The following is a 12,551-nucleotide window of genomic DNA, read 5'->3' as shown; positions in this document are numbered from 1 at the left end:
GTGGACCTGGCAACCTTTCCACTTGGTTAGAAAACCATAGTATTGCCTTCTAGACAAGCTGATAGGCACAGAGGTGAGCTGCCGTCAGAGTTTGTCAGAAATTGATTTCTGACAAAGCATGTGAGCATTCAGGATAATGAACCAAAGTCAACTTACCTATGCAAAAGTATTAAAAATGTAGACCTGAAAGGATAGAGCTAACTCTGCATCCTTGAGCTGATGTTCAGTGATGATCGTGGCAAAGAATCCATGTACTGAATAGCGTCTTAGAAAAGTAAGCATCTTATTTCTACTTTCATGCCATTCAGGACCTTGTGACCAGAAGACCTTACAAGCAGCTGACATGAACCAGGCATGATGCTGTATTTGATGGGGGTTAACTTGTTTTTTGTTTTCTGGGCTTTTTTTATTCTCTCCAGCTTTGGACAAATGCCCATAAGATGGGTAAGGAGAAATCTGTCCTGCACAAGGCCGTGATTTCTCCTCTTTAGCTATCACATACAGCATTAACATGTTGCTGGCCTTCAGGAGCCTTCAAACATCCAGTCTGAAGTTACAGACTTGTGGCACAGTAAAACACAATAGGTGAATGTTTGTGAGAGTACCTTGGAACAAGTGGGATTTTTATCTAGCTTTGCTCCCAAAACCAAATACAGTGAACACAATTTCTGGTGGAAAGGCTCAGGTGTTCCTAAGCCCAGTCTAAGTACATGTCTATTCACTTCCCCTCCCTATTTGAAAAGGTGGCAATGCTTTTTTAGATCTGGTTCTGTGGATTGGGTTTACTTGCCTAAAACCTAAATCTCATTAAAATCTCACATAAAATCAAACCTCTCCCATGGGCTTGCAAAATGGAGTTCAAACTGTCCCAAGGCAACTTGTACAGCTGCTGATACCAACACTTTTATGCGATGCCAGCCTCGAGACCTTGGGACCCAATGCAGTCGTGTCTGCTTGCTATATATGAGGGGTTTGGAGGTTTTCTAATGTTTCATCTTTTTGAAGTTGAAAGTTAAACGCCTTAAACATTCAAGTTGATTTATATGTGAGGTAGACTTTTGTAACACATGCATTCCATTCACGTGTGACTCCTGGCTCTGTAATCCAGAGGCATGTAGGGGGGAAATACTGTTTCAGTGTCAAGGTAATCAGTAAAGCTGTTAGCTGTGGTCTTCACTGGACTTGTCTGGCCTCTCATCGAGGGCTGCAGTGAGCTTGCACGAGTGGCAAAGGCTGGTCTCTGCGGATTTGGTTGCAACCGAAGTGCCCAGGATCGTAGAGGCAAAAGAGCAAAGGTTAAAGTGAGGCAGCAGCACAGATGCTGTTGGGTGATGGTGAGAACAGTTGGCACGAACATAAGAAACAGCCCGGTCTTTTTCACCAAGAAATTAAACTTTGGGTTCCTGCAGACCTCCCCCCTGCTGGGGATCCCTCAGTTAAAGTCACCAGTGATCCAAGAGCTCTTCCCTGCCCCAGCTCTGCTGCATCAGCTCTGACCTTCCTATGGCAGAAATGACGGCTCCAGCCCCCTTACCCTTGATATGGCCATAGTCTGTACAAAATTGCTCCTGAAAAGTCTGGACCAGTGGTTCCTGGCACTGTGTAGGGTTGGTGGTACCCGCTCTCTTAGGCAGTAAAAGAGGACCCATAGGTCTGCCCTAAGGGCTTACCTGGTGTCTCCAAACACCCAGATAAAATCTGTGTGATGGGCTGCTGCTCTGCGTAGGAGAATGTCACTGCTCAGATAAAAAGGCTTCCTCCCAGCATGGTGAAAACCCCTTTCTGTTGTCCATGGTTGATCGGTCACAAATGGGGGCCAGAGACAGCAAAATGGCTTTCAAAGCACGCCAGCGTGAGGACCATAAATTGTGCGAATATAAATGCATTTTCACAGAGCCAACATCATAACTTCCCATCACTTCCCAGAACAAATACTGTCTGCTATATTTATTAGGTGGGACTGTGTATGAGCAGTCACTCTAAGTGTGTTTATTTTGAAGTCATCAGTTGTTCAGTAATCTCAGGCACCTCTGGGAGATTTAACTCAGATAGAGGTTTAGGCTGAAGGTTGTGGGGTCACTGATACTAAGATAGAGAGAAGGAAAGGAAACAGTGTGGGTTTTGTGGCATTATCTGAACAGTAAGGAAAAACAAATTCAGGTTTTAAGATGGCTTTAACCTGACTCTGAAGGAAATGGTCTACAAATCCAGCCAACGAGCAGGCAGCTGTGACAAGACCCCACTTCTCCTTAAGTTTCCAGTACCTAAGGGGGCCTACAAGAAGGCTGGAGAGGGCCTTTTTACAAGGGCATGTAAAGGTACAAGGTGTAGGACAAGGGGTAATGGCTACCTGAAAGAGGGTAGATTTAGATAAGGTGCTAAGAAAAAATTCTTCGCTATGAGGGTGGTGAGGCACTGGACCAGGTTGCCCAGAGAGGCTGTGGATGCCCCATCCCTGGCAGTGTTCAAGGCCAGGTTGGATGGGGCTTTGAACAACCTGGTCTAGTGGAAGGTGCCCCTGCCCATGGCAGGAGGTTGGAACTAGGTGATCTGTAAGGTCCCTTCCAACCCAAACTGTTTGATGATTCTATGCTTCTATGAAGTTTGTTTTGAGCCGCCCGACCAAAACCCATGGTGGTTATGGCTTGATTAAGCAAGACTTCTCTAGAAACCTGTTTAAGTGGTTACAGTTTTCCTTTAGCATATTCAAGTGTTTGAGTTTCTAATTTTAACTTCGCTCCTACTCTTGAGTTGCTTTTCAGGCAGTAGTTTGAACCCAGCAATGAGCTCCCCTGCAGTGGTGGCAGCTGGAGTTCAGCTGGTGGCCAGCATCACCCCTAGGTCCCAAAACTGCTCAGAGGCAGAGAGCAGGGACAAGAACGTCCTGACACTAATGAAATCTGGGATCTGGTGCATGGGGGTTCATCTGCTGTTGTAAACTCCAAATAACTCATCCTTTCTCATGTGGAGTCTTTGGCATCTTGTAAGAAGTGAACTCGTACTGTGGGCTTTGCTGCAGCCCGGCATTTATTTTCAAGGAACATATAGGCAATCTTTAAGACCTCTAACCCTCTGCAAATGTGACTGAATGACAGCTAATAGGTTCCAAATTTATTAGGAGGAGACAGACAGACAGACCCAGAGCATTAATGCACAGGACTGGTTTCCCCAGGAAGCCAGAGTAACAAACAAAAAAAAAAACAAACCACAAAACCAAACAAGCAAAAAAGGCACTGGGAGTAAACTAAGGATTTGTTTATCACCGCCTTAATATTTTATCATAAACCACACTGTCTTACCTCAGGGTTTGTTGATGGTTTGTATATGTATGTGCCTATGTGTATACATACTTTTGTATATAAAAATCCAGCAACATCTATTTTTTAAAAAATCAAAAATTAGAAGGATTTTACTAAAAGCATTTGGGGAAAACCTCTGCTCTCAGTTTTCCTGTCAACGTTTTTCTAAGCTTTTATTTTTATTAGCCAAAATGTTTAGAATCCCCAGGAAATCCTGGGATGAACCATTTCCTCTTCGAGCTGTAGCCCTTAGGGGAAAAAGAAAAAGCACAGATCCTTTCAAAGGTTAGAACTTTTTCAAACAGTATTTTTTGCATATTTTTTAAATTAGAGAAAAACTAAGTAAGGAAGATGCTTAACTTTAGGCTATGGTCCTGGGAAAGATTGATCTCCTTGTAGAAAAGCCTGAAGAGACCCTTAGATCTGGGCAAGGAAATCTTTTGGGCTTGGATCTCGGTGGGGAACTGATTGCGAAAATGAGGTGTAACAAGTTTGGTTGAAAGACCGTCTTTATACTTTTAAAAAGTAAATTAAAAAATAACATTTGCTTTTCCTCAACCAATTTGTGTATGTTAGTTAGCATGTAATGGAGATGATGATGATGATAGTGATGATATTATTACTATTATTATTATCATCATCATTAGTATTATTATTATTATTTAAAACTATCAGATCATATTTGTTATATACCTGAGGTTTTGCAGGAGTAAATCCAATTGACTGTTTCCTTCAGATAAATTTCAATGGGAGTCATAATCTAAACTAATAAGAATTTCCATCCTGCAAATGCATATGTACATTGTTAATTTTAAACTCTTCTGGGGTTCACTCCTTAAAGCGGGTTCAGTTGCTCGAAGTTAAGAAGGTAAGTAAGAATATGTGTCACAGACTGCAGCCAGCTGGAGCTCAGCATGGGTTACTTTACCCAGATTTTGAGATGATGGTTATTCTTTAGGATGGATAGGTCACTGCTGTTATAAATGAGAGAAGCTGAAAATGTGGTGAAACATGGGGCTGAGGGATGCAGGAGTCTTTTCATGAAAAATAACACATCAATGTAATTTTTCAGAACTCTGAATTTGCAGTCACTACATATCACTTTGTTTTAGGAAAAGTGCATTTGCTTCTTTATTTGTGACAAACTGTCTTAACTGCTGTTCCTCTGATTTATTAATCTACTTTTTATCAAGCTTCTTTGGAAGGTTCTTGGAAAGCTGAACATAAAAAGCCCAGACTTCGTGGTTCAGTAACTGGTATAAATTACTCCCACAGTCTATCACAAATATAAAAATATTTGTGATAATTCATGTGAAATTTAATAGCCTTTTTGGTAATGCAAGGAAAAAATCATCTTTAAGGACAGTAATTTTCTTGGTTGCCTAAATTTATGTAGTAAACAGTACTTCTGCTTTTTTAGTATTTTCAGGTTTGGGATGGGTATGCTCAACTACTCTGCTGGGACAGTGTTACAGTTCGGTATCTCTGTTCACTTTGCAAAAGGGTGGGTGAAGGGGGAAAGACTAAAGGAGGGAGACTAATAATTAATTTCCTAAAGTTTCTGCTACTAGAGGCATGCAGAAAGTCCAATACAACCGCTGTGACTTCAGAAGTTCAGAAGATTTTGATTTTTATCACAAACCTTCCAACTGAGTTTGGGCTTTGGATTTAAGCTGGCGGACAGGAAACACTCAGAGGCAACAGAAGTTTCATAGTTTAGGGACTTTTTCATTCCAGTGTCTCCATGTAGCCAAGTAGTCAGCACAGGTAGCCTAAAAGTCCTCAGACCATGACCTCTGAGCAATATGTATGTGTTGTGAAGTTATACTTTATGTGGACTATCAAGAGTTTTATGGAAAGGTCTTCTGCTAGTAGGGAACCTCGCATCTGACTCCCCTTCCCGTTGGGAATGCCTAAAGACCAGCCCTTGCTACTGTGGGCCAGAATGGGTCCATGGACTTCAGGTGCAGGAGAGTTTTTCAAAGTTTGGCCTTTGAGGCTTTGCTGTTCTGATTCCTAATACCTTTTAACATCTCCCCTGTTTTTCTTGTCTGTGTTTCTACAGGTGCTGTTTGCTCTAAACCAAACTCTGCTCCAACATGAAAGCCTCCGCGCAGGTAGTTTGCAGGCCCCATATACCACTGAAGATCTCATCAAGCATTATAACTGTGGAGACCTGAATGCTGTCATATTCAACCATGACACTTCTCAGGTAAGCAAAAGTGTTGCAGATGGGCCGGCTATTTGAGTACAGATCAGCTGTTTTAATAGCAATGTCCCAGTCACCACTTTATACTCTGTCTCCTCTTTCCCCTCTTCCTTTTGATGCCCTGTGTTTTCTTTCCACACGTGCCTCGTTTGCCTGGTGAGAGAGTGGGGTTTCCTTGGTATTGCTTGCACTCTGGGGAATCATGTTTAAGTTGGAAAAGAACTTTAAGATCATCGAGTCCAACCGTTAACCTAGCCCTGCCAAGTCCACCACTAAACCATGTCCCTAAGAGCCACATCCACACGTCTTTTAAATACCTCCAGGGACGGTGACTCAACCACTTTCCTGGGCAGCCTGTTCCCATGCTTGAGAACCCTTTCAGTGAAGAAATTTTTCCTAATATCCAATCTAAACCTCCCCTGGCGCAACTTGAGGCCATTTCCTCTTGTCGTATTGCTTGTCACTTGGAACAAGGAAGGGACCGCCTGGAAAACTTTCCTAGGAGTGTGCCTGAAAAAAAGTTAATTATGGATGTTTGTGGGGCTGTTGAATGTAGTCCCCTCATTAAGGGAGGGAAAAAAAATCTTTGTAATATTTGAGCTTATATATGAAGAGGAAGTGAACCTTATGTAAATACTCTATAAAGTAAATAACTCCTCAAACATGTCATAATTCAATAATTTTGTATGTGTCTCAGGCAGCCCTTCAGTCTCTGTTTATCTTTGTTATCCAATGCTATTAAAAACTCTCAACGGAGCAAAAATCTGCTTTCCAGACCAGTTTGATAGTTCGTGGCAAACTCTGAGATTCTCATTTAATACGTGGGTTCCTTTCTCCTTTCCCGTTAATTCTGTGGAAACCCGGTCTTCAGATGTCACCTCCTGCCTCTCCTTTTTTTGATAAATGTTCCCAGGCTCCTGTCTCAGGTGCAGTGACTGGAGGGAACCCGTATAAACTTTGGCAGACACAATATTATATATGTTTTGCCAATGAAACATTTAAACCATGATAGCGGTTTACCATTAGCGAATGCAAATCGAGGATAACTATGTGACTTCAAGAGGGAGCTGAGATAGGGTAAGCTCAGTGTGTTGACTGAGGCAGAGGTCTCTGAGACATCTTATCTTGCCGTCGCTATCTTGAGTTGCACAGGGCTCTGTGGGTCACTTGGTTCTCAGAGGAACAGTCGGGAAAGTGAGGAGGGCCCCAGCCTGGCTGTAAGGTAACAAAGTCTCCCAGCCACACTCCACAACATGGGTGTTTTCCCAGAGGTCTTGTATGCCCCTCTGAGAAGTTTCAGGTAAAAATGTAAAAGACACCCAGCAGCAGCTGGAGCTGCTCTTCCGTGTCACCTATCACAGAACTAACCTGCTCTCAACAGGAGCAGAAAGACATCAGCTTGGACAATCGGAGGTCCTTAAATTCTAGAAAAATGGTCATGTCTCCTTTTCCCATCTGGTTATTATTTTCAAATAGTAGAAAGAGCGGTTAATGGTAATGAATGGGATAAAACCCCTTTGCTGTCCCAGTTAATCCAGTCCTAGAAAGTGAAGCATTGTTTTAGCGCTACTAAGCAGGATATAATGGGGTGGTTAATGTAGCAGTACTGAAACAGAAGTCTGTGTAGTACCAAAGCTGCCAGAGCTGTTCATTCTGGACAGCCTTGCACTGAAAAGTAAAGGGAGAAAGCAACTCAGATAGGAATACATCTCTAAAGATGGGGGCGGGGTGTTGGAAAAGGTAGAGAGCTCATGACTTTAGAGGGTCCTGGAGAAGTCAATGGTTGTAACTATTCCTGCAATGTCAAGGCACAGCACACGAGATAAACACGTAATGATTTTGGAGAAATAACTCTTGCAAGGTGTGGTGGTATATGTGCCATGGATGCAAAGAAAGGACTACTAGTAGGTAAAACCATGAAGGCAGTTCTGGCATCCGAATGTTCTGTGTCATCTTTTAGTCTCTATCAGTGTAATCAGTAAAGCCTTTGGCCCTGAGACAAGTTGTGCCCGTTCACACTGGTTGCATTGACTCACAGACATCTGTGATTTGTTGACACAATGTCCTATAACAGACCTGTGGGTTAGACTTGAGAGGAACAGATTGCTGTAAAAACTTCTTTATTTCTGCAAACTGTTGGATCAAATGTGAGTTTAAGAACAGTGTTAAAGAAAGAAGAAAGAAGCCAATAAGCAATCGGAGTTCAACCACTGGTGTTAGTCATGGTCCCAGAGTGCACACAGTTGATAGAGATTATAACACTTACAGGCCATGGAAAATTAAAATCCCTATATGTATACTAGTCCCTGCAGAACTCTAAATGTTGTGGAGTATTTTCCTCTCATGGGTTGTTGTTTTTAATTTGGGTAAAGAGGTTTTTTGTTTGGTAGTGTTTTTATAAAACAGCTTTATACCATTTATTTTTAATTGCAAGCAGAACCAAATAGAAAATTAAAACCTAAAATAAACTCCCTATTCAGGTCAACTTTTGCTAGTTGTAGTAATTCCAAAGTTTATTCTGTGTGTTTTTTGCAAGGATGATAGACTCTCTCTGCCATAGAGAGTCTTTGCCGTTTGGTCACCAAATTAGATTAGCCTGGCTTAAATATTACACGTGAAGCATCCCCCATGGGATCTTTCTCTTGAGACATTTAATGTAAGCACAGAGATTTATCATGTGCAAAGACTGTATTGCAGGTCTCATCAGGTGACAACAAACGATTGGCCTACAAGTGCAGAAAACCTATAAATATCCCAAGTGAGATGTATCATCACTTTAACTTCAGGGTAGGTACCCATGCCAATCTTGGGAGACAAGAGTGTCACAGTGTTTTTAGAAGGTGTGCCCATTCTTCCTTGATATCTAACTGCTGGCCCAGCTCTTCAGAGGTCTGGTGAGTCCTTGGAGCTGGTACCATTAACGCAACTTTGAAATATCACATAGAAAGGAACAAAAGATCAGGAATGGAGTTGTAAGACTCAGCACTTATGTCAACGGTGGAGGTCAGGAATTCAGCTCCAGCCCGTGTGGCCAGGGAGACCTGCAGAAGGCTGTGACTCTTTGAGGATTCATTTGGGGGCTGTTTATAAGGTTACTAGTGCCTGCTTGTGCCTTGGAGGTTAGCAGGAGCTGCAAAATAAAGGTGAACCTGTCCATCAGTTGCCTCAGTGCAGAGCCATTGGTTTAGGTCACTGTAATGAACTGGGAAGTAGCCAAGAAGGTCTAACATCGCTGCAGGGACAGTGGTGGTGAGGAGTATTTATCTCGGTGCAGTAACTTCCTAAATTCCTCTAGCGTGAATCGTGGGAGATGGAGCATCTTCAGTAGCCATCTGCAAGATGCTGAGAGGTCTTTAGAGCAAAACTCATCCTGGAGCGGAAAGAAGGACCAGAAGTGGAAATACTAATACAGTTGACTCGAGGTGTTACGGGTTACCTTCTTGAGCCCCTTCAGCCTCCCCCAGGGAGTTTGGGAAAAGTGCAGTTTCTCAGCACCAGACTTGTTGATTCCTGCGCTGTTTGGGAGGAGAGGGCAGAGTCCTTCTGGGACCGAGTCTGTGCCAAGGGGGTGCACAGAAGGGACGGTGCTGGGAGGAAAAGTGCAGGGAAAGTTATTTCCTAGACGGAAGCAGGAGCTTGGGCACCAGGTCAGAGGACAGCTCCTTCGGCACCTGGGGACGGGACCAGGACCAGGACCAGCCCACGGAGATTCTGCCTGCTTTGGGGTTGGGAAGCCCGGCTTAGCCAGGGTAGGGTGCCCAAAGCGGAGGGGTGTGAGCTGGTCCCAAATCCCTGACATTTTCCTGTCCCAGAGCCATCAGCACTGATGACAGTGGAGGACTAAATAAATCCTTCTCAGTTTCAGTGGTGGGGTTTTTTTTAAATTTTATTTTAATTAAGAACAGTGAAAGGGGGAAACACCTCCACTTTCCTGTGGTTATATTACATTCCTCATTCCTTTCTCTCTCTCTCTTTTTCTTAAATTTTGTTTCCAAGCACCATTTTTCCAAACATATAAATCCTTATTTAAACTTAATAAAACTTTAAGGGGCTGAGTTTACTCAGACTATGACCCAAAAGTGGAGGAGGAAACATCTCTCCTTCTTCTACAGCCTTCTGCAAACACTTGATTCTCTTGTGACTTTTGCAGTCAAGAGGCTTATGTTAGAGTTTCTGGGCAGAGAGTCAAAATGATATGAAAGACAAAGTATTCTAAGTTAAAGATAGGATAGGCGTATTTTTTGCTCGCTCATTTTTTTTGCCTCAAAGAAGTCATAGTTTCTTTCTCTCCTTTTGAAAAAAGTTCCCTACAAGCAAAAATGCATTGGATTAGATCAGTAGCTTTAACTTCTGTATTCTGTCTGACGCTCTCACAAGGGAATTGAGGTCAGTATGTCCAGATGTGTTAAAATGCAAAAAAATCTGTTAGTGCAAAATTAGAAAATTACCTACCTCCAGAGGATACTTTTTCTTACCTGAGACAGCTAAGGAGTTGCCTAATGACCTGAAGTCTTGGTGAAGAAAAAATAGGGTGCAGAACAATTTATCTTGTATTTTCCTCCTTAAGTCTGATGTAAAGGTCTTTAAACATAAACATTTGAGTTTGGGGTTCAGGGATATCTTGTACCAGTTACTTCCTGTGGTCGGTTTTGAGCTGTTCGATTTTTAAGGACAATTCTGTAAAGCAGATTCATCTTTGCCAGCGTGGAATTAGCCGGTTCTGTGTTTCCTTGTATTCCTATGCATGCTTTATTGAGAGGAAAATTGAAAAGCCGAGGCTGAGATTTTTCTCCTTCAACCTTTCCCAAGAACTATACCTGTGGTCTCCAGCTATTGTTTCTCCTCTTCTGTCCTCAGCCACGCTCCTGACCTGAGGAGAGGCTCCTGTCCGAGAAGATGGTTTCTCCCCTCTCATTGCTGATCTGGCATATCAGAGGCCTACAGCTGCACTGCTTACTTTATAGACAGTTTTCTTTAAGCCAGGTTCTACTGGTTGCATATTTGTTATTTGCCTGTCCTGTTCAGAGTTAACAGTACAATGCAAGAGTCATACTTGCCACTTATAAAGCACCCTTCATCTAGAGGGCCTTCATGGTTTGTGTGTTAGACTGTATTGAAAGCTTATGGAAATAATGGAGAATATTTCCATGCCTTCAGCAGGCTTTGTATGAGTCCCAGTGGGCTCAGCCATCACTGGATATCAAAATGAAGAAATCAAGTTAGGCCAGTGACTAACCCAGTTTCCGGGCTTTATGCTCACCTGAGTATAATGATCTTGTTGCCAGGAGAGGTAGAGTCTTGGCTTCATCCTGCACAGGAAAGCAAGCTACGCAGTGAAGTCGCTTGGCGGTCACCACAGCCTGCAGACATGCCTCGACCCCTTCCAGGTGCTCAGGGATCGCTGTGCCTCCTTCCTCAAGCTGTGTCCATCAGAAACAACTGAGCTTTTTGTATAACTTACCAGAATGATGTCACCCATATCTTGAGTTGCCTCTGCAGATCAAAATCCCACGGATTCATGTGGACATACAGATTTAGGTAGTGGGTGTTGCCTTTGAAAAGCATATGGTGGTCCTGCTAACACAACATTAGAGAGCCGTACGCTAACCCGATGTCAGTCGTCGGCCTCCCTAAACTAGAGAAGGTTTAGTCCCTCACTTCACAATGCACTTGCTGTTTATAAATAGCCAGGTTGTGTTGTGTATCTCTTTAAAAATGTTATCATCCTGCATTTCAACCTGTCCTTTAAGATTTAAGGGTCCTGATAATTCTAATTACATCATTAACTTGCCCTGTTCTCATTCTGGATAAAATACAACTGGATTTCTGGCTCACTTCTCAAATCAATGAGAACTATCTGTGGAATGCCCCAGCTTCAATAACTGCAGAAACACACAGCTGAGACCATTAGGTAGAGTGTTGAATGACAAGCAGACTTAATTTGTCCAAGGAATGGAGTTTTATCTAGGGCAAAGGAAGATAAATCCATAAACTGAAGGCACAGCTATTGTAATGTAACGCTTTGGAAGCATCTTATCATTTTCAGCTGTAACAAAGTGCAGGCGAACTGGCACAGCCTCTTGTTCTTCCAGGGAAAATGATTATAGGCTTTCCAGTGAAGCAAGTGCAAGGTTGTCCCGGGTGCAGTTTCTCATTCTGGGTCCAGGCGAAGGGTCAGTAACGCTTCCAGGGGCGTTCGTTAAAATGGCATTGATGGCAGTCCCGCTGCTGGCCGGGTGACGCTGACACGTGCGCTCATCGCCGCTTGTGGCCCGATGGTGAGCAGAGCGCGTCTGCCGCCTTCTCGTCTTTGGGCCGTAGCACTGGGTGCTGCTGGAGAGGTGTTGCCTTCCCGTAGTTCCTGATCCGCTGCGGTTGGGATCGTACTTTCTTTCCACTTACACCTGAGTTACAGCTTTGTGTCTTGGTATATTGTGAGCATTTGGAAGTAAAAAAAACAGAAGTGCAGCCAAAACTTTCAGAGTCTAATTTTCATATTATGTCAGAACAGGATTCCAGAGTGGAGCAATATTATATTTTGGCTTATGTGTTTCAGAAAATTGGTTACAGATCCAGATTGTGAGAATTAAGTCTACTTGTTGATGACAGTGCTGGGGAAAACACTGCAAAGATTATTTTTTTTATTAATAATCTGGAACATGCCCAGATAATTTTCATGCTACAAGTTTTGCAAATAGGTTCTTGCTTGAAAATTTTCATTACATGTTTGCATTTAGAGTTGTCTTACCTTGGAAGTTCCTTCCTTCCTCTTTCCAATTTCCATGGAGAAAGCAATGGGAGAGAAGAGAAAGTCAGAGAGAAACTGGAAGAAGACATTTCAAGGCAAAGATTTTTCTTTCAAAGACTGCTGCATTATTAGAAGAGGAACATATTCACCTACAGAAAAGGGTTGATTTACATTAAAAACGTTTAAGGATTGTTGACTACCTGTATTTATTAGTAAGGGAATAAACTATAAAAGAGTATGAAAGAGTGGTAAAAACATTTGGAGTTCAAGGTAGTAGCATGCTGCTTTCTGTGCA

General features: G+C 42.7%; 1 protein-coding gene across 2 annotated transcripts in view; it reads left to right on the top strand.

Annotated features, from left to right (window-relative positions):
* The window catches only part of TRABD2B (TraB domain containing 2B), a 298,250-nt gene that overhangs the window by 156,572 nt on the left and 129,127 nt on the right, over positions 1–12,551 (top strand). For both annotated transcript variants that reach the window (XM_075037065.1, XM_075037066.1), the window contains exon 3: positions 5,365–5,511. In XM_075037065.1, the coding sequence (XP_074893166.1) occupies positions 5,365–5,511 (147 nt within the window). The remainder of the gene's footprint in view (positions 1–5,364; positions 5,512–12,551) is intronic.

Source organism: Buteo buteo, chromosome 10 (genome assembly GCF_964188355.1).
Source record: "Buteo buteo chromosome 10, bButBut1.hap1.1, whole genome shotgun sequence".
NCBI classification, from domain to species: Eukaryota; Metazoa; Chordata; class Aves; order Accipitriformes; family Accipitridae; genus Buteo; species Buteo buteo.
Note: the sequence above shows the minus strand (reverse complement) of the source record. Positions and strands in the feature narration are given on the sequence as shown.